At 44.8% G+C, this 19,428-nt stretch overlaps 1 protein-coding gene across 5 annotated transcripts in view; it reads right to left on the bottom strand.

The window, feature by feature from the left end:
* Positions 1-19,428, bottom strand: part of LOC124412217 (teneurin-a) — a 497,247-nt gene that overhangs the window by 272,091 nt on the left and 205,728 nt on the right. For all 5 annotated transcript variants that reach the window (XM_046891912.1, XM_046891915.1, XM_046891916.1 and 2 more), the window contains one exon: positions 10,298-10,537. In XM_046891912.1, coding sequence (XP_046747868.1) covers positions 10,298-10,526 — 229 coding nt within the window. In that variant the 5' untranslated portion in view covers positions 10,527-10,537. The remainder of the gene's footprint in view (positions 1-10,297; positions 10,538-19,428) is intronic.

Raw genomic sequence — 19,428 nt, 5'->3', positions numbered from 1 at the left:
CTTCGCTCGACCTGCCGGGTTCAGGCGGGATCTTTTATGCTAGGAAAACAATCGAGACCCCGTTAAATTAAACGGCGTTAAACTCTCGCGTGGTTTCCGTCTCGAGTATATAATATTCAGCTGACTCGGTCACTAGTGAACTTGAGATCAGGCAGACCGAGAACTGCAGGCTCTGTTAGTTTTAGCGACGGGGAAGAAGATTGAAAAAAAATGATCTCTTTACGGTAAAATGATTGACTCTTTCGTTGACGTGTTTCCTCTGATCCTTATAATTCACCCGTTAGTGAAAATCAGATTTCACCATCATACTTTGCCGGGAGGGAGGAATTCATAAATGCACATTGGCTGTGGTGTTCAGGGTTTACACTTTGCGGCATGCATACGTTTCTCGAGGGCGGATATTTCAGTCGCAATACGTTGCAATTACACGCGTTCAACAGGCTCGCATCTCTCATAACGTGGCAATAAACCTGTAAGAGCTGTGCAGGTTAGTTTTAGAGCGACACAGCAACGCGTTTAATGGTTCTAATTAAAGCACACAGAGGCATCCAGGAGAAGATGTTCAACAGTGTAAATACAGAGTCCATAGAATCGTTAGTTGACTTCTGTTTTCTTTCGATTCAAACGCTTTACTTTATCAAGCAACGCGTTTGGTTTATTCTGCAAAGTAGAATAGGATAGAATAGAATAAGAAATTAGAGGAATTTAGAAACGAAAGTCGGTACGTGGCTCGGGAAACGTGCATCTGGTTGGAGGGAAGGGACTTGAAGAGAGAGAAAGAGAGAGAAAGAGAGAGAGAGAGAGAGAGAGAGAGATATTGCAGAAGATAAGATTCGCTCGCACCAAGCACATCCAGCTTAACGGTTATAGTCCCGAATATTAAGTGGAGGGTAAAACGGCCGTTGTGGGTTATGAAAATTATTAGTGACCACGTTTCGTTTGAAAAAGCGTACCGCCAGTACCGTTTTGGAAAGGCCATTACCTCCGACAGATACGCGTTCCGCTATCTCTACGAGCTGGAAACCGACAATGAGTAAGAAGCAAAGAAGACTCTACGAATATTCTGAAAGTTTCTCTCTGCCTGCGAATAAAATAAAATAATAATAGAGGAAGCAGACGTCAGCTACCTTCAGAGCGTCAAAGTTGCAGGGTGAGAAGATGACTGGGCATCGGGGACGACGTGACGGGATTTTCGGAAGTGCAAATGTCCGATAAACCCAGCCACCAGCCACCAGCCAACTTCGATTCGATTCGATTCGATTCGATAGATTGGATAGGCAAAGCGTTAAACGGGTGAGGCCAAGTTGGCTGGCCTGACGTCCGCCTCTGTGATCACGTTCTGGAGGTGCCGTAACGGTGTGCAATGCCAGCCAATATTCCATTCGACGCGACACCCTGACACTCGATGTACGGTGCAGGCTGTTGAACGGTTGACACCGATCGACGGGTGGTTGCGACTCGGCGCTTTACTGGTAGGTACGAAACCTTTGTGAAAAGCGAGTTACACCATCGCATCGTTCCAAACCCAGCCTCGCATACATACATCGACGTAATGATCAACGGGACCACAGCTAGCAAAGGAAGGAACACCGTGGATCACCAGGGTTTCTCCCTCCAAAATTAACAGCTTTGATCTGGCCACGCAGTCAGCCACGTCCACGGAAAAACATGTAGGAAAATGCTACACAGAGAAAATCCGGCTACACCGTTCCGCGCACAAGTGTCACCCATAATGCAACACACCATGGGTGAACGTTGTTCGCAATTACGAGCTAAATTTAAAAGCGCACCTGTGACGTGGGTACCTCTGCACCTTTTGCAGCTGAAAAAACGTCAGGTCAACGCGAACGGTGAACAAAGAATGTGCAGACTGCATGTGGGAACGTTGATCCCTGATGGTTTAATAAAAGGGTGAACTCTGTACATAATCCTCCAACCCTAGTCCGCCGTTCTATGCATGTATATATGTGTATATGTATAGTTTGAAACCAGCAAACTCCGTCGGAGTTTAGCCTTATAGCTCCTGAATTGATAACGCGAAGTCAGTTCTGTCCGGTGAACCAGCAACTCCTGGACAACGCCGAGTGTCCAAGCCCTGTGATTAGTCTGGCAGCTGGTGAACAGCGGTAAGTTCCAGTTATAGTTGGCAGCCGTAGACAGAGAGTATATAAAGAAAGGCCGATTGGATTGCCGAAGAGGCATCCGGACTGTTTCCGGATTTCGAAGCAATCATGACGTTAGATAATAATCGGAGGGCGAAATCTGGCAGGAATTCGGGGTTGACTGCAGGCTGCTGCAGCAGCGGGAGCAAACGATGCAGTGTGGTTGCAGTTTATGAATGATATATGGACGTGGTGACGCGTTTAACGTGGCGAGGGCTCGTGTTGCGGCTGTTGGAAGTGTCCGCGTTACGACAGTCTCTCTATAGGCCTAACCGAGCAGCCCTATCTTGCACCCTGTACCGGGGATGATATAATGGATGCATCGCGAAACAACGGTTGCAACCGATTGCCGTTGTCTGTGATCAAGCCCGGAGGTAACCAGCGGCCGCGTTTCGCAGTCGAACTGCCGCATGAGGACCAGGCTAGGCGTGATAATTAGCGCGGCTGAAAGGTGTTGAAGAAGTGGGAACCACTTTAGATGGCAGAAATTTGAGATCTGTGAGAAGGCGCGACGATCGAACAAATTGTCCGGACAAGTTAAGTAGGGAATGGATTCTGGGACGCCAGCCGATCGCGTTGGAAGTTAAACAGAACGCGGGATGAGGATTCTGACTGTTGGACTTTTGGATTGCCGTCTTAACGCCATTCTCAACTCCAACTCCTTTAAATGTGGGTTGTGCCAAAGTTTTTATACCCTCGTTGAGGAACCGGAGTGTAAGATACGCGCCGGGCGTTCGCCGTTTCGCAAAATTAGCGACTCGGGGGATGTCGCTGACTAAATTAACCGAGGAAACGTCAAGCGGCACATGCTGATGGATATAATAAAGTTCGAAAGTCAATTAGGTTTCCCGATAAGATCCCGTCTGTTGCCGGAATTAGCTGTACCTATACTCTTCCGCGGCTATTTTACTCGTTGTAGATTCATTTTCCTGCAAATTTCCACTCACTCCTGATGCAGGATATCCCGAGGTTACCTCCCGCCGCTACCAGAGTGAGTTTACTCGATGTATACCAGAGCGTCTTGCCATTAGTGGAGCAGGCTGATCCCGTCTTTTGGAGTGACGTCAAAAGCCACCAACGTTGGGCTTTTAGCGAGTGCCACGCGTCGACATCCGCACGGATCAAGTCTGCGGCTTACCTGAACTCTTTACGGTAACTGCTTCCTTTTCCTTTTCTCCTTCTTCTTCTACTTCTACTTCGTTCTTTCGCTACACCAGGAAACATGATCGCTACGTTTACAGGGTGGTGTTTTTGTCTCGGTACGAATGAACACCGAACCTCGATCCATAAAAGTCCAAGGTTTCGTGCGCGATTCGCTTTACTTGTAAAACTAGACGCACACAAAAATTTATAATTGACTTCGATTTCCACTGCTCATTTGCCTGGTGTAATTAAAATTTTGCATGTAACATATAAAAGGCGGGTGTTACGGATAGGGAAAAATTTTCATCATTCAAATATATGCGCCGCGCGCGGGGCTGACACTTTTTCTTCAATATTCCTGTCGGCGGCACCGTGGCGTTTTCTCGCGTAGGAGGCAACTTTCCACTCGCCGATTTCCATGCAGATGTAATTTTCTCATATTTTATGCCCTCTTTAAAAAGGCATTACGGAGATGTCAAATCGCACGAGTTCGCTCTGCCTCTTGTCATGTATAGTATATACCTATGTATATACTTTTTTCCACCCTCCGTGCCTTTCATACCCTCCAGCGTTCACTTCCCCCTCGGTGTTCCAAATCCTCCACTGGAGCAGCAGCGTGGCATTGATAATTTCTGAATATCGCTCCAAGTTCTCGGCAATGTCAATCCTCAGCGACTGACTTGCGGTCACGTGCTAAAAGGGACGTTCAAAAGTTGCTGATACCAATGATCGGGGTGCCACAGCTTATCCTCTTCGCCGGGGAGAGTTTATCCTTCCGGTTTGTATTCGTCATCGCTGATCTCCTAAGTTGTGGCAGATCACGATCTATGAAGAAACGAGGAAGTGGAAGAAGATCCAACGCGTGGCGAAAATTTTATAACCCAGACGGTCAGGCGTGCCACTGCAGAATGCATCGAAATCGAATTTGTTAGCGAGCGATACTGGAGCGAGCACTAGAAAGAGAGAGGGAGTCTGAGAGCAGTTTACCTCGAGAAAGAGGGTTAAGTGGCTCTCGCTTGAAGAATTTACAAACGACGGTGCAGCATGGAACGTGTATTCCCGTCTCCACCGTTCTCCTGCAGCGTCATGGGTGCCTGAGTGTCCAGGAACCCGTTCGAAACACGTTTCGAATGAATACTCTGCGATCCGGGTGTGCAACCGCGTATGGAAAACCAGCTTTTGAGAAATGGTCCGGATAGAAAGCTACTGTATTGTGTCGTACAGCTTATTCGCGAATAAAAGACAAATGCGATTGCAGTTTCAGAGGCATGAATAGACGTCGTCGTGCCTTCACCTTTCTTGCGATACTCGTGTTTTTCCTATTCTTTTCTTTTTTCTTTTTTTTATATCCAGTTCAAGTCAGTGTCAATTTCCAGTCAATCCAGCCGAAAACTCAGCGGACCGGAAAGGGATGATCACTCGAAGGTCAGCGGATGAAAGGTGGGTAGATTCTTTCTAAGGAAAAACAAATATCCGCCGTTGCTTTTTCCAACTGGTAGGTAATATTTTGCCGAAGAAGGAGATCAGGCGTCGAGACGTGACGTGTAACGTCGAGGTTGTAATGACCTGACAATATTATGTCCACTTGATCCCCGTCGAACCAGAGGACGACTGATGCCATCTTCTGTCAGCGCATATTGACGACCGACCAGCCGGATATTAATAGCTGTCATTGACCTTCACTCTGGCGTTGAGAACTGAAAGTGTTTCTGGTAAAGTGTTCAAAGCTCCGGAAAATCAGCCTTTGATCCTTGTTACTTATGTGAAAAAGTGACGGTAGCGCGTTGAATCTCGACGCCGAAAAATCCTGGTACCATACCGTTCGTCACAAGCTTAAGAGACCATTTAGCACCATCAATTATCATTTGTGCCCTACCCTGAGGGGCGACCATGATCATCTCGCTGGCAATTGCCATACTCGCCTTTCATGGAGGAAGAAAAAAGCGACTGTTCCCATTGACGTGTCTTTTGTGAGGATGAGGCGGTGCCCTTGAAGTCGGATGATCCCCGGAGTTAATTTGGGGTATAAAGCAAACTCCGAGTGGGTGGGTGTATAGCTGTATGTATGTATGTACAAGGCACTCACGTACCATCCTCTGTAATATATAAAATGGGCAGTTTGTCGACAGTTGCCGCTGATGAATCACACGCTTGTCCGGAGGCGGTTGTGTATATTTTCCGCCGCGTTGTCTCCGCCGAGTGATTAATACATTTCATTATTCCAGTCACCCGTGTAGTCTCTCGGGCTAGGAATTCATTACGACCTGCCCCTCGACGGAGTCGGACCGCAAAATTTTACCTCCAAAGTGCGGAAAGCACTCCTGGTTCGAATTTCGTTCTTTTCATTCCGCGTTTGATTCGAAATTTACATTGTTTAGATCCAAAAGTCAGCTTCTTGGGTTGCCGATGTGAACAGAGCCACGTGAAGTTAGTTCAAACACTTACATCAGCGTACAGGAATCGCTCTTGCGCATCGATCAAGCTCTTTGGTACTTTTTTCGGTTCACGGTGATGGATCCAATTATGCGGTACGTCGTACCCATTTTTTATGACAGGAATGATTCAAGTTCCGCATCAGACTCGGACACGAAACACCAGACTCAAGACACCAGACACCGACCATCAGGCACCCCATTAACGTCAACCCGAGTCCATCCAGGCTCCAATCGCGAATCCGGTACTCGGGCAGACAAAGTGCGCCGGGGAATAGGCTGAGGAAGAGGGGAAGGAAGAGAAAGAGGAAGAGGAAGAGGAAGAGGATACACCTAAAGAAGGGTGATACTCACGAGTGTGTTCACATGTGGTGAAATATAGCGTCCGTCAAAAGAGGGACGAGTCGGGGACTCAATTAATGCGAGGTACCGGGAGACTGGCGCGAGTGGCAACCCAACAGTGAAACTCCTCCACCCCATGGACGCACCATCCGAGGGTACCGAGCAACGAACCAAACAACCAGCCCACCAACCCTTCGACGGCTCGCCCACGTCTGGCTGCATTTGTTCCAATCCACTGCTCGTCGATTACCACTGGTCCAGGGTCCAGCGTCCTTCGTCTCGAACCACCCCGGGCTCGACGCCTCCTACACCGAGGCACGTGATAGCATCGATGGTACGAAACCGTGTCCGATTTCCGAGGCCACGAGTGTATCCGCGATGCCTTTTCATCCCTCAAATTCCCGTGGGGTGAGAACAGGGTGAGAAGAAGGGTGGCCAAAAGAGTTCTTGGAGATCAGAAACTACCGGAGGGTTTCTTTTCGTTCAGCATCGAAACTCGCGAGTAATGAACTGAACTCAAGATACGACATTCGTTTTTACAGGACTCTAGATAACGAATATTTATATTTTCGACGAATATTAACGAATCATTCATTCATTTTCGTAGATTGAACCTGAATCATAAATTTAATCGTAAGATGAGTGAAAGGTGGTTTTTTCAAAACGACGATCTCACTGTGGATTCAGAAAACTTTACTTTATTATGTGCATCTTGTTACAGCAAGAGTTTCCTCTCTATGATAGTTCTACGCGGTGAATCCAAGTTTAAAAAATATAACTCCTCTCGTCTATAAACGCGTCTCGCTAAAATCGTAGATGGAAACGGTACGGCTCATTAATCATTAAGCTTACTTTTTCCGTTTAATCCAGTGAAATATTTCAATGCTACGAGCGGGATTTTGGGGTGGCGATGCGGCGGGGTGAGGCGCGGGATGCAGGGTGTTACGCGTAATTGATGATACCGTTTTGCATCCACGAACGGGCTCTTTCAAAGAAATCAGCCGACTTCAAGCGGGACCGAAACCTTCCGTCCATCCCCTAATTTTTTATTTTTTTATGCACCCCCTGCTATAGGGGCTCGGATGTCGCACGCAATGAGATGTAAATGTTAAGTGGCCTAGTTCGCTGGTTCATGTAAGCTCTGTATTCGCACCTCGTTACATAGCTTTTCGTTCACCCTGGAAATCCAGGCGACGAACGGGGTGGATTAAAAAGAAAGGGACAAATTTTCTTCAACGAAGGTAAAATCCAACGCGAGGAATTGAATTACGCTCTACAGTGTAATTGATTCAATTCGATATCCGCGAAGTGAGAGTAAGAGAGAGAATAATTATACAACGAGCTAAAAGTTATAATGTACAAGAGAAAAGTTAACCATTTCTGTGCCTCGACTTAAATGAGCTGGATACGGATTACCAGTTTTCATTTGATTAACGTCCCCAGCTGCGTTGTCGAGATCGTTCGCGCTTGAGAAAAGCTACTTTGTAAAACAACAACGAGACCGAAGCTGCAGTAGGGTTTTAATCACGATCGTCTGTTTTCTCTTCAACTTCTTCTTCTTCTTCTTCGACCACTTTTTCTTAACATAGCAAACGTTTTTTCGTTATTTATCTGTTATTGATTTCTTTTCATAATAATATGAAACAAAGCGAGCCTTGCGAACGTCAAATCTGCTGAGTGATCACGAGGAATACAGATTATAATTATGGACCGTATACACCTCAGTTGAGCGTGATCCTAAAAGGGTGAAACTAATTTTGGAAATACGTAATTCACGCCGTGGGATGCGGGCTTGAGGTTGCGAGGGATCAAATCCCCGAAGTCTGGAGACTCGAGAAGAAGAGGAAGGCGGTAGCAGTATAGGTAGAGGAAGGAAGAGGCGTGATCGAGAACGTTACAAGGTCTGCAAAGCTTCTAAGTGTTTGATGGAATATGATGGACGAGTGTGGAAGAAAAAGAAGGAAAATAAAAAAACTCTCGCGCGTTATTGCTGGGTGAAGCAGCACCCCACGCTTCCTTGCAAGAAAGAGAAAAAAATCGCTGCGGGATGAGGAGAAAAAAAAAAAAAAAGAATGAAAATAAAAACTCCAGAGAGGGGAAAAAAAAATAATCAGGAAAAAGTTCTCATTCCGAAGTATCCGCAAGTGTGCGCTGAAACCGGAGACCTAACCGAATACGGGAAAAACAAACTCACACGTACGTGTGCCGGAGTAAGGAAAAGTAAGGAAAATATATAGGTACTCTGCAAGCTCACGTGCAATCAATCAATCATAATTTGCATTTGCAAATTCACCACGGAATTCCGATGGCTAAATTTTCAGAATCCTTCTCATCGAAGCTCGTGCTCTCTCCCCTCGGTTTTGAGCGGATGCTGTACTTGGGAAAATTTTGCAAAATATGGTCGATGAAGAGGTTTTAATTAGCATTGCGGGGATTCTGGATGCAAAGCTTTAGCAGCCACGGAGAAGTCGAACAACTCGAGAGATAGGAAGAAGAAGAATTTAAGCCGCTCAAGCAATTATGATTGGCAGCTGATAACTCGAGGTGCCTAATTACCAGAGGTAATCCCTCAAAGTAGGGGTTATTATTTTTCATGAAAAGAGGACCAAAATCCAATGACTAATTCCCCTTAATTGGGTGTCAAATTATATTTTCTACCCAGATATTATATTTCTCAAGCGTCCCGGCATGCGGCAGCGATTTATCATTATGTTTATCGTACCCCGTGAAAACGCAGCGTAATATATTTTCCAAGAGTTTTGATATCGTCTCGATGCGTTTTACGGAAATAACGATGTTAACCGCGTGAACAAATAGCGTCTTACTACGTATTATTACTTGATGCTAAGTCATGTTGATTTTTTTTTTTTTTTTCCTTACAATCTATAGGAATATTAAAAAGACAAGAACCAAAGCCTTGCGATAATATTATGGTGATCACAAGAGATCTTTCGGGCGCCGATCGACTATCGAGTAACCCTTTTTGCAGGGGAGCAAAAACTGTTTAATTATTATTCGAGAAGGGGACGTGAAGTGAAATTTTTAAATCAGACGCGATAGAAGTGAATACCTCCGATGAATCTCCAATGACGTAAATAGATTTCGACTCATTTGGGCGGTAGGGGGTGGGGAAAGGGGGGAAGGAATCTAAATATCATGCCTTGAATTTCTCTGATTGTTATGACCCGTTGCCCCTCTACCTTTCCCTTTCCATTTTTATTTTTTCTTTCATTCATTTTCGTTCGATTTAATCTTTTTCTTCACTTCCAGGTTATTCATTCGTCGATATTTTTAGTCCTCTGAATGTCTGATGGTACCAAGTGGCTTGAATGCCACAAATTTAATATATATTATATATAATACATACTACAATACATATATACATATAATGTGCAGAGAATTTACCGGTAGCTTTGACATAAAAGGCTCTTATCTTTCATTTTCAATCTTCTTCAATACCGCGTTGTGTCAGGGTGGCGTTTCAGGAAAATGGGTAGGCAGTGGTGTTTTGCCGTTTAAAAATTTCCACCTTTACGGCTTTTGCTTGCGGGACTTTTTTTTTTCTTCAATTTTTGTTCTCTTTTTTTTTTTATTGGTCACTTTTATTCACAGGCCTGCGAATAACGTAGCGTTGAAACGACGGGGCGAAGAATCGGGTCAAATGAAAAAGAACCTTTCATTTCTTTCCGCAAGATTACCTCCAGCCAAGCCATTTACGCTTGCTAATGCTACAATTAAAGGTCGCGGCAAGCCAACCTGCTTATACGACAATTCGCTGCTCCTTGTGCAGATCGAAGATTTATACTTTACATAGTCCGAATGATACGGTGACACATATATCTAAATATACATATACGGCTATTAAATATTCATACATCCGTTCAATCCAAGATCCGTTCGAACATAAAAAAGGGGGCGACAGGGTGGAAAGCCGAGAGGGAAAAAGTAGAACAATTTCGAAGCAATTACATAATGCATGGTAAAACGAATGGGGTGGGGGTAAAAAATTGAAAGTGTCAATATTTCGAAATTTCAAACATACGAAAATAAAATAAGGAAAGATAAATTGTTCTAAATCATGATTTTCTGAAAGTGTCGGTGATTGGAATGACTACTAACCAGTGACTCAGGATTTCGAGCAATTCATCTTTCATTATACATTGACTCTTCCAATTTTTAACCCCCACCCAACGAATGGTCGAAAAATCGTTTCCTCACCATTGTACTGCTGAGCCAAGATGGACGCGAAGACCTGGCCGGGACTTCGGGCCCCCCGGCCCCCCGTCGACGGGGGCCCACCGACGCCGTGGCGAGAGTTGTCCTCTTCGTCGCTGCTCGATGGCGCACCACCGTAACCGCGCCGTTCACGCCATTCCAGGGACCGCTGCCGGCGCAGTCCACGGCCCCCGTTCGCGTGCCCCCGGCCCAAGGTGCCCTCGCCCTCCATCACTGCGGCATCTGCGAGGGAAAAAGAAGAAGAAGAAGAAGACGTCAGTTAGGGGTTGGAAATGCGCGCGTTTCGGACGCTCTGCTTTCTTTTTTGTATAAGCAGTTGCGCGAAGGCTTCGATAATAGGTAATCGGTTATTTATATTGTAAATTGGCCTGATGATTCCACGGAGTAACGGCGCTACGTGACCTGGTTCTCAGATTTTTATGGACCGAGAATAGCGGGGGTGTTTCACGCCGCCATCTCCTCGCCTCGCCATCCCCTCTTCCGGCTCCGCACATCTCTTTTCGATATCGTATTAGGCATACTTATATACCTATATAACTATATTATACGTATCCACCTATCTTGAAGTCGGTAATGATGGACCAGAATCAACGGTATTTTATATCTCACACGTGTACGGAAATAATTATCAGATACAAGGGAAAAAGTCGATATTTTCAAGAGTTGCTTAGCTATTCGATTCGCGGAAAGTTTCGCTAATACCTTGTTTTTTTTTTTTTTTTTTTTTCATTTTTTTTTTTTTACGTTTATTCATTCGCATTCATATGCGAACTCTGGATAAATTTTTTTTTTTATTTATTTATTTATTTTGTTTTTTCTCTTATGGAGAAAAAGCGAATGAAAAGAGAAAGATGTCTCAGTCACGGATAAATTACTCTGTAATTATTTAAGCATCACCCTCCGTCTCCGGGGTGTAAAAAATCAATTGTCAATCTCACGATCCGCGCCAATTTCGCCGTTGAATAGATTAAAACATTAACTGTCGTCGCTGTGAGTGATAACGCCGTTTTCACGAGGCACTAACAATTTCACCCTCTAACTCCTAGTCCCTTGTCTTTAGTTATATTGATTTCAGATTTTCGTATCAATCTTCTTCAGTTCGTTCGCTCAGCGGGAATCTCGGATCTTTCGAAGAATGCCGAATTGAAATCTTGAGATGATGGAAGGAGTGATGATGAGTGAGAGAGAAAGAAGGGTGGAAAGAAATTTGGAGAAAGTAGAGGAGACAGGTAGCGGTAAAACTTATACACTGTGTACCAATTCAATTAAAGGAAACAAATACCGGTGTTTACCGTGGACGATATGAGCAGCCGGCACGGCGGCGTGGAATTGGCCTGGGAATTTGCTGGGCAAATATTATACGTAAAAATTTAATTAAATCTAAAGTAAAATACAAAGCTGCTCGTCGTTGCTGCAGCAGGTAGCTATGCGAATGGCGGAGGGAAGAAACCGTTGAAATAGAACCCGCGGTATTGATATTAGAAGCGATATTCTCCGACAATACCTGCAATCCCAAATCGCAAAGTCCCGCTTCTTTGTATCCAAACACAAACATCGCGGAATTGGAAAAAAGAGGCGAAAGACCAAATCAGGGGATGAAATTGCATCGCGCGGAAGGACTATGCGAATAAAACTAATCTTATCGTCAACGAAAAAGGAAAACACCAGTTTCCGGTGCTAAATTTGCCATCTATACTAGTCTTATATATATATATATATATATATAGGCTCTCCTGCGTTACGGGAAGTCCGGGTCCTTTCACGACATCCGGTATTGTAGGTGGACGGAAATTACATCACGTGTCGAAAAACTCATGACGTGGGCACGTTCGGCTGAATGAATCGTTGTCAAAGTATTGGCGAAAAAATTCGGCTGTTAATGAAATGAATAATATCCATGCAATCGTAAAGAACCGAATTATTGGTGTATAAAATTGTAGCAATTAGCCCAAGCTTTCATACGAATCCTCGAATCAACCTGCAAAACCCCAATCAGTGAACTCGAAGGATCGGCGATTGCATCGGAACCTGGAAGTTGTTTAAGGGTGCGCAGAGTGAAATTCTTCGAAACCTTTCAGAGAGCACTTCGAAAAAAAATTCCAAATGCACAGCGAGATAACCAGAGATATCGAGAGAGAAAGAGAGGGAGAAATTATTCACTTCTTCATTTCGTTAGAGGCCGAGCGAATACGTGAATAAATTATGAACCGGAGCTCTCTAGTCTTATTAAGGACTTTTTGGACCGAGGATAAGGTACCAGGCCTGCTTGTCGTCGAGGTTAAACCACGTGATGTATAGCACCGCAGAGCGGTGAACGCAACGCGTGCAAATTATCTCGCCTTAGTTAGACAAATATTCAGGAGAGAAGACAAACACCTGAATATCTCTCGACCCCCGCTGAGAGCCACCCGATGACTTTGAAAAGTTATCTCCTTCGGTTCTTACAAGGAACATTAGTTTGGTGTCCCCCGTCTGATTTCGTTGAGACTCATGTATGTTATGGAACATTGAAAACTAAGAGACACGTGTTTTTTCTTATCTGCGGAAAAACGGTTTAAAGGGGTAAAAACAACCCCCAAAGATGGGCACCCAACGAGGTGATTTCTTGATGCTCTTGATGGATTTAAATGAAACTAACACTGAGATTTTCCTAATCATTAAAAAAACATTTCAGTATTGGTTTCATTCAAATACACGAAGCGCGTCAAGAAATCACCCCGTTCAGTGCCTATCTTTGGGGGTCGTTTTCACCCTTTTAAACCGTTTTTCCGCAGATAAGAAAAAATATGTGTCTCTTTATTTTCAACGTTCTACAACATACATGAGTCTCAGCAAAATCAGAGGTGGACACCAAACTGATGTTCCTTGTTAAGTAAGTAAAGTCGGAAAGAATTCATTCCGCACATTTGGTAGATAAGTAGTGTAAGAATTCGAAGAACGCACTTTGATGTTCACGTTACCTTGTGCTTTGCGAGTCAGTCTAGATCTCAAATTTCGCGCGACTTCTTTCGGGTGTAAGTTTTTTGTGATCCTGGGTAGACGAGAGGCAATAAAGAGTCCTGTGTAGTAGGCATTCGAGGAGCCAAAAACAAGTCTCGGTATCAGTTTGGGAACAAATTCTGGGACTACCTATTACTGTATGTACGCCACCTGCAACCGGGTCGAAGTTTCTATTTGTAATGAAATTCCGATCCCTCTTTGACGGTCGGAAGTTGACTCGATCAAGGATACTCGAGAAGGGTCGACTTCTCGAGGAGAAGAGCGACAACGAGACGTCGCGGTGCGTACTTCTCGGCGTAGTTTCAACGCGTTTCGAACTCACTCGGAGAGAGCTCGAATTCTGCGCCCTTGAGAGACGGTACGCTTCGCTTATAGTTACACGCCGACGATCCTGGGTCTCGACTATTGTAGTATCTCAAGGTGCAGCGAGCGATATCGAGAGGCCAATATCCTCCCTAATCAATTACCGCCCTGAAGCCCCGACCCTCCGGCATTCAGCGGCGTCTCCGGCCCTCCAGAATAACCGGTAAATCAATCTTTAACCTGTCCTCCTCGTCTCCCGAAGAGAGGAATCTCACCCGAAGGTCCAACGTTTGCGATGCACTCTTTCTGATCAGCCAGCAAGCATGCTTGGTTAATATACTCGGTAAAATGATATCGCCGGGCAAACATCGGAGGGAAAAGTAAAGAGAGCGGCGTCCGTCAGTCTATTAGGCACCGATGACGTGGAACGGCTACAATTTTCATCGAAGATCCGGAGACTTGGAAAGTTGCGGGAAATCCATCGGCGAGTTTGAGAGATAGGATCGCGCATGCATGTGAGGGTTGTAAAAGCTGTGAGTGGTTTCTCTGCACGTGCGGGAGCAAAGTTGCTAAATGTGACTTCCGCCGCGCGGTAGCAAATTGCGGAATTATCGTTTAAGTGCATTGCAGTGGAGGATCGATTCCGCGGATAAGACTTGCGGTTTGAGCTTTCGCGGGGGTGGATCATCGGCGCTTTACGAGGCCAAAGGATGTGCACTGCTCGACTTCCGGCTACAGGCCGTTGAAAATTGATTGGACATTTCGAGGGAAGCGATTTCGAGAACTGCAGCTGGACCCGAGCGGCGACAGCTGCCGACATCTTTCGCGATCCGGACAAAATTGCTGGCTGCAATCGTCCTTGCAGGCGGGTAAAGAAAATCTGCCTACGTAGGACAAGAGTGTAGATTATCTTCGAGACGGAGGTATACCTACGTGTGTGGTTCTACACGAACGTTCTACGTCCGAACCAACGTCGAAGCACGCTTCGATTTTGCGGGTTATTTTACAAATTGAAAGAAAAAAAAAGAAGAGAAAAAAAAAATGGATGTACGATGGTAATCGTGGGACTTCGCGTAAATGCAGGACCGCGTTTGAGATGCGATATTTGGTGAGATTATTGGATGTGAATGACGATGTTCCTACCATTTATATAAATGAAAATATCATGCGACTGAATTTTATCTAATTTCTTTGAAAGAAGACCTTGTTGCAAAATTTACAGAGTCAGTTTAAAAGTGATTTAATTCTGTAATAGTCAAATTGTATAACTTGGTGCACTTGAAATAAAGACACAACATTGCAACAAGTTAATTTTTTATGAAATACATAAATACCGCTCAGGAATATAGATAACGTTGAACGTTAAATTTAATATTGAAAAAGAAATTTTTGGATGCAATGGTAACCGAGGAAATTGGAATGGTGGAATAACAAAAAATTAGCAACGAGCCACTAATTAATGAGGAACTTAATTTGCTCGCTTTAAATAAAACGCATTCGCTCTTCGCCACGTGTACGTGGTATAAGCCTGTGTATTATTTTCAGAGAGTAAATTAAACTATACAGACCAACAGAATGGTGTGTATTACCCTTGGAAAGTTTTCGTATAAAGCAAAGAGGATGAAGTAAATTCTTTGTAAATTACCCCGACAGCCGGTTAAGTGTACGGAAGGAAATAAGTAGCATAGCTGCAGTGGCGTAGTAAGGGGGGAAGAAGAAACCACGACAGCGTATAAAATTCGAGAGGATATGGCTATTGTCTCGATTCCGTGAGAGGGTAAAACGAGAAAAACAGGAAGAAAGAAAGAAAGAAAGAATGAAAGCAGAAATAAACGCAGCGAAGAATAAGAAGAGAAAGGTAACGAGAGAAGAAAATCTCGCGCGTCTTTCTCCGCCCCGCGATGCAGGTCAGACGGGCTTTTAAATAGCTCCTAATTAAGTTAAGACTGAGAAAATTGTCGGTAGTATCATCTTACTGCGAGTGGCGCGGCTCTGTAAGGACGACGTATAAGGAGGGCATCAGAATGCATGAAACATAGAGAAAGAGAGAGGGTGAGAGGGAAAGCGGGGTAGAGAGGTCTCGTATAAAGATATGGCTCGAGAAAGGCTCTTGAATATTCATAGTCTTCCTTATGGAAGCCCCGTGACCAGCAAAAGGTACGGAGGAAGTAAGCGATGGGGATGGAAGGGTGGGAGGGAGGGAGAGAGGGAGGGCAAAGAAGGGAAGAGTCGTTCCAGAGTTAACAGCGAAACGTCGTTGCGCCCTTCAGAAGCCGCCGGGCGGGTGTTATTAAATATTGATGATATCCGCAGTAGGAATGTCCGCAGAATGTTTAGGGAGAGGGTGCAAAAGCAGAGCAGAATCGAGAAGAGAAAGAAAATGAGGCCCCTAGTTTTTGATCCGGTCTGCACGATGAGTGGCGTGAGTGATTACCTCGAAAAATTATAGCCTCTCGGGTAATCCACTCGCGCAAAGTCACCAGCCAACATTGAACCAGCTTCAAACGCAACCGCAATGTCTAGAAGCTTATTAACTGCCCGAGTTTCAGATTGGCAGTAGAACCATAAACCGTCAGTTTCGACCGCCGGCGGCGTTTCGCGTGTTCAACTCGCTCGCTCGCCTAGGTATATCGTACAATATCCGTTGGATTTCTCACTAATTTCGGTCGTCAGTCACCTACAAGGATTTTGTACCCAGATACTCGAACAGACCAGCTAGGAAGTTCTGCGAAATGAGTTTATTCCCGACTCAACCGTAATGTTAACTTTTTTTTACCCTAAAATCGGTACGAAATCATCACATTATTCCCTCTTAAATCATTTCCGGGAAATATGATTATCGTAATACAGGTATGAAAAGTCGACTTTATTCCCTTGTTGCATAATATTGCTCTATTACGCCCCTGCGTATGTTCATTTCTATTTACTTCAAAGCCATATGTGCCAATTATTTTAGGACAGGAAAACTGTAACCTCCATTATAAGGGTAAAGGCTGGCAAAAGTGATCTTCGAGAAATGTCGAGGTTCGTTTAAACACGCGCCCTCTCGACCCTCGCGGGCAAAATTCCGGGACGGGTGAATGGTTCGCGTTTGCTTTCGAACCCCTTTTCTCGAACCTGTGAGCCCGTAAATAATATATTCGAAAGCCGCCATTGGAAAGGCGAGTGATCGAGTTTTCGTTGTTTTTAGAAGAGCGCGTAGAGGATGGAGGGAAGAGGAGGGAGAAAAAAACTCTTTCATTTCAGCATCGTCTGACTGGAACGAAGAGCGTTGATACTTGGGCGAGAAAATCACCTGGAGCGAAGCAACCTGGAAGCGGGAATAAAATGGCTCACCCGATTAGTCGGGGCTGCCGAAACCTCGACAAAGGCTGCAGGGGCTCGGAGTGGGTGACTTGACTCGCGTCCTCTCTGCGGGTTTATCACGTGATAATTTATATGGTAATTCCGGGGGTGTAATAAGTCAGCCCTCACTCGCTACACCCGTGAGGTACCCTCCCTCGTTGACGTTCCCCGTGCCTACGAGCTGACCTGATATTCCCAAGCACGTACAGAGTACAGAGGTGGTGTTGGTGTCCTTCATCGATTGTGATCCGAATTCCCCGAGTCCGATATGCCGCGTGTACGTTGTTAACAAGCTACTGATTGGCTATGTGTCATGGTATTTCTCTCTCTCTCTCTCTCTCTCACTCAGAAACAGAAACTGATTATATTTCGAGTCATATTTATTGTTGATGTATAAAAAGATGATTTTAAAACCGATCGAACGATTACTGCAGACACTTTTCGTAACTCGGAATTAACATAGAGAATTTTTTTTTTTTTTTTTTAAACAAGATGACATTGTGTCAAGCTAGAAGATATAATTATCGACAATAATTTTGCCGATTGTAACAATACTGCGAAATACTTAAGCGAAATGTGAATAAAACTTTCCGATAATAATTGTCCCCGTGAATTTCAAAGCTTCGTCTCAATATTCTCAATCTTCGAGGATCTCGTAAGAATATCGATGTGGCAATTGTTCTCCGCGGTTTTTCAATTCGCAAGTAACCAGATGGAATTGCATTATCGATCTACCGCGTCCGGGGAATCCGCTGACGCGGAGATAATATTGCCCTCGGTAGGTATTCCTTGCCTGTATACATAGGTAGGTAGGTATACATATAGGTATGTTATATACACGTATGTACGTATATAGCAGCGACTCGTCCCCTTTGCAATTTGCATACGCGTGATATTAGCCCCCATTGATTCGCTCGATGATCAGCATGCATGAGCAGCACTGATTTCGTTATTATCTAGAAGCAAGCTATTCTGCCCTGTATAAGCCACATGCACACCTGCGCGCAGGTGGAAACTCGCTTGAAAAGCGTGTACCCGTTAGATTCTTTCTTCTGAAAATTTCCAAGCTGCACTAGAAATTTTGCATTCATTTAACCACCGTCTCTCAAACTTTTCTTTCAAAGCTTGTAAAAACGAGCAGTTATAACTCAATTTTTACATGACAATTTCACAATACCTGACTTCGCTGTCCGGCACGTGACGCGTCAGATTTGAGAAAGGGTTGAAACCCTCTTCGGAAACCGGTCAAAAATAGCCTGAAATCTTAGGTCGAGATCTGAGATCAATACGGAGCGAACAATCCGTCGACGTTAATCGAGAAACGTCAATGCGGTGTATCCGCGTGTCGGAAGAGAAGGAGGGGGAGGGTAAGAATCGCGAACGGCGGGAGAGGGTTAGAGCTGTCTAGGAGCCGGGATCTTAATCCAGGAAGCTATTTAATATTGTATAGCCAGCAAGCTCGGGGGTTGAAATTCAATTGAAATCGAGTGGACTGACTGACGCGACGGAGCAGCTGACGGATGGACGTAGACACGGGGGTTGGGGGTGGGGGTGGGTATATTATCGCTCGGGGTGACCTGTTGTCTCCCGATTTACCCCAGGAATTAGTCATCGATTCGGTAACGTCGTGCGGTGCGCATTGCTCGGAAGCAGCGTTTGTTATTGCCCTCCCGGAGGCGTTCCCGCGGGCACTCGAAGTAAGCCACCTACGTCGAAAGCGAATAGTCCTGGTGAAAACGGAGACGCCTAATTGAGTACAGAGGCGAGGCTTCCCAAGCCCCGATACGGGATTACGGAATAGCGCAAGTGAAATCAAATTACTTACATACCCTCGGCTTAAACTATGCATGCAGTTAGGTATATTACACGGGGTTGTTTTTTTTTTTTTTTACTACTTCCGAACTGTTTTCACGGTTCGAGTCCTTGCTAATCAGAGCTTTATCCTCATTTCAGAGCGTTGATGTATGAGGTTGTACTCGAAATTTGCCTCGGAATTAAGCTGGTGAAAATTCCTGTATTCCCTAGCCTGGCTCATTAATTCGTCATTCCTTCGTAAGCCCTCGGCTAAAATCCTGCACAGCCCTATTCCTGCGTGTACTACCCAAATTAAAACCCTCAACTCGGTTCCTGCATGCGTGTATATAAGTAATACGAGTATATATGTATATTATATATACATACATGTTTACGGACGGATGTAAATTCCCTTCATGGAGAACGTACGAGCCGTGCATAAATATACGTAGGTATACTTAAAACCACCCCTCCGAAGCCACCCCGACATCCACGCGTTAACGCTCATTTCACCGACTAACTGCGCGCTGATATCCCGAAAGACAACATCGTCGTTCGAAAAGTAATACAAAAAAAAAAAATTACTGGGCTCACATCTTTTGCCAGAAAAAAATTGTTCGGAAATTAAACGGTAAAAAGATAATCACAGAGCGAAGTTTTCAGGGTGAGTG

Source organism: Diprion similis, chromosome 11 (assembly GCF_021155765.1).
Source record: "Diprion similis isolate iyDipSimi1 chromosome 11, iyDipSimi1.1, whole genome shotgun sequence".
Taxonomy (NCBI): domain Eukaryota; kingdom Metazoa; phylum Arthropoda; class Insecta; order Hymenoptera; family Diprionidae; genus Diprion; species Diprion similis.
The sequence above is the reverse complement of the archived record's forward strand: the minus strand, read 5'-3'. Positions and strand labels throughout refer to the sequence as shown.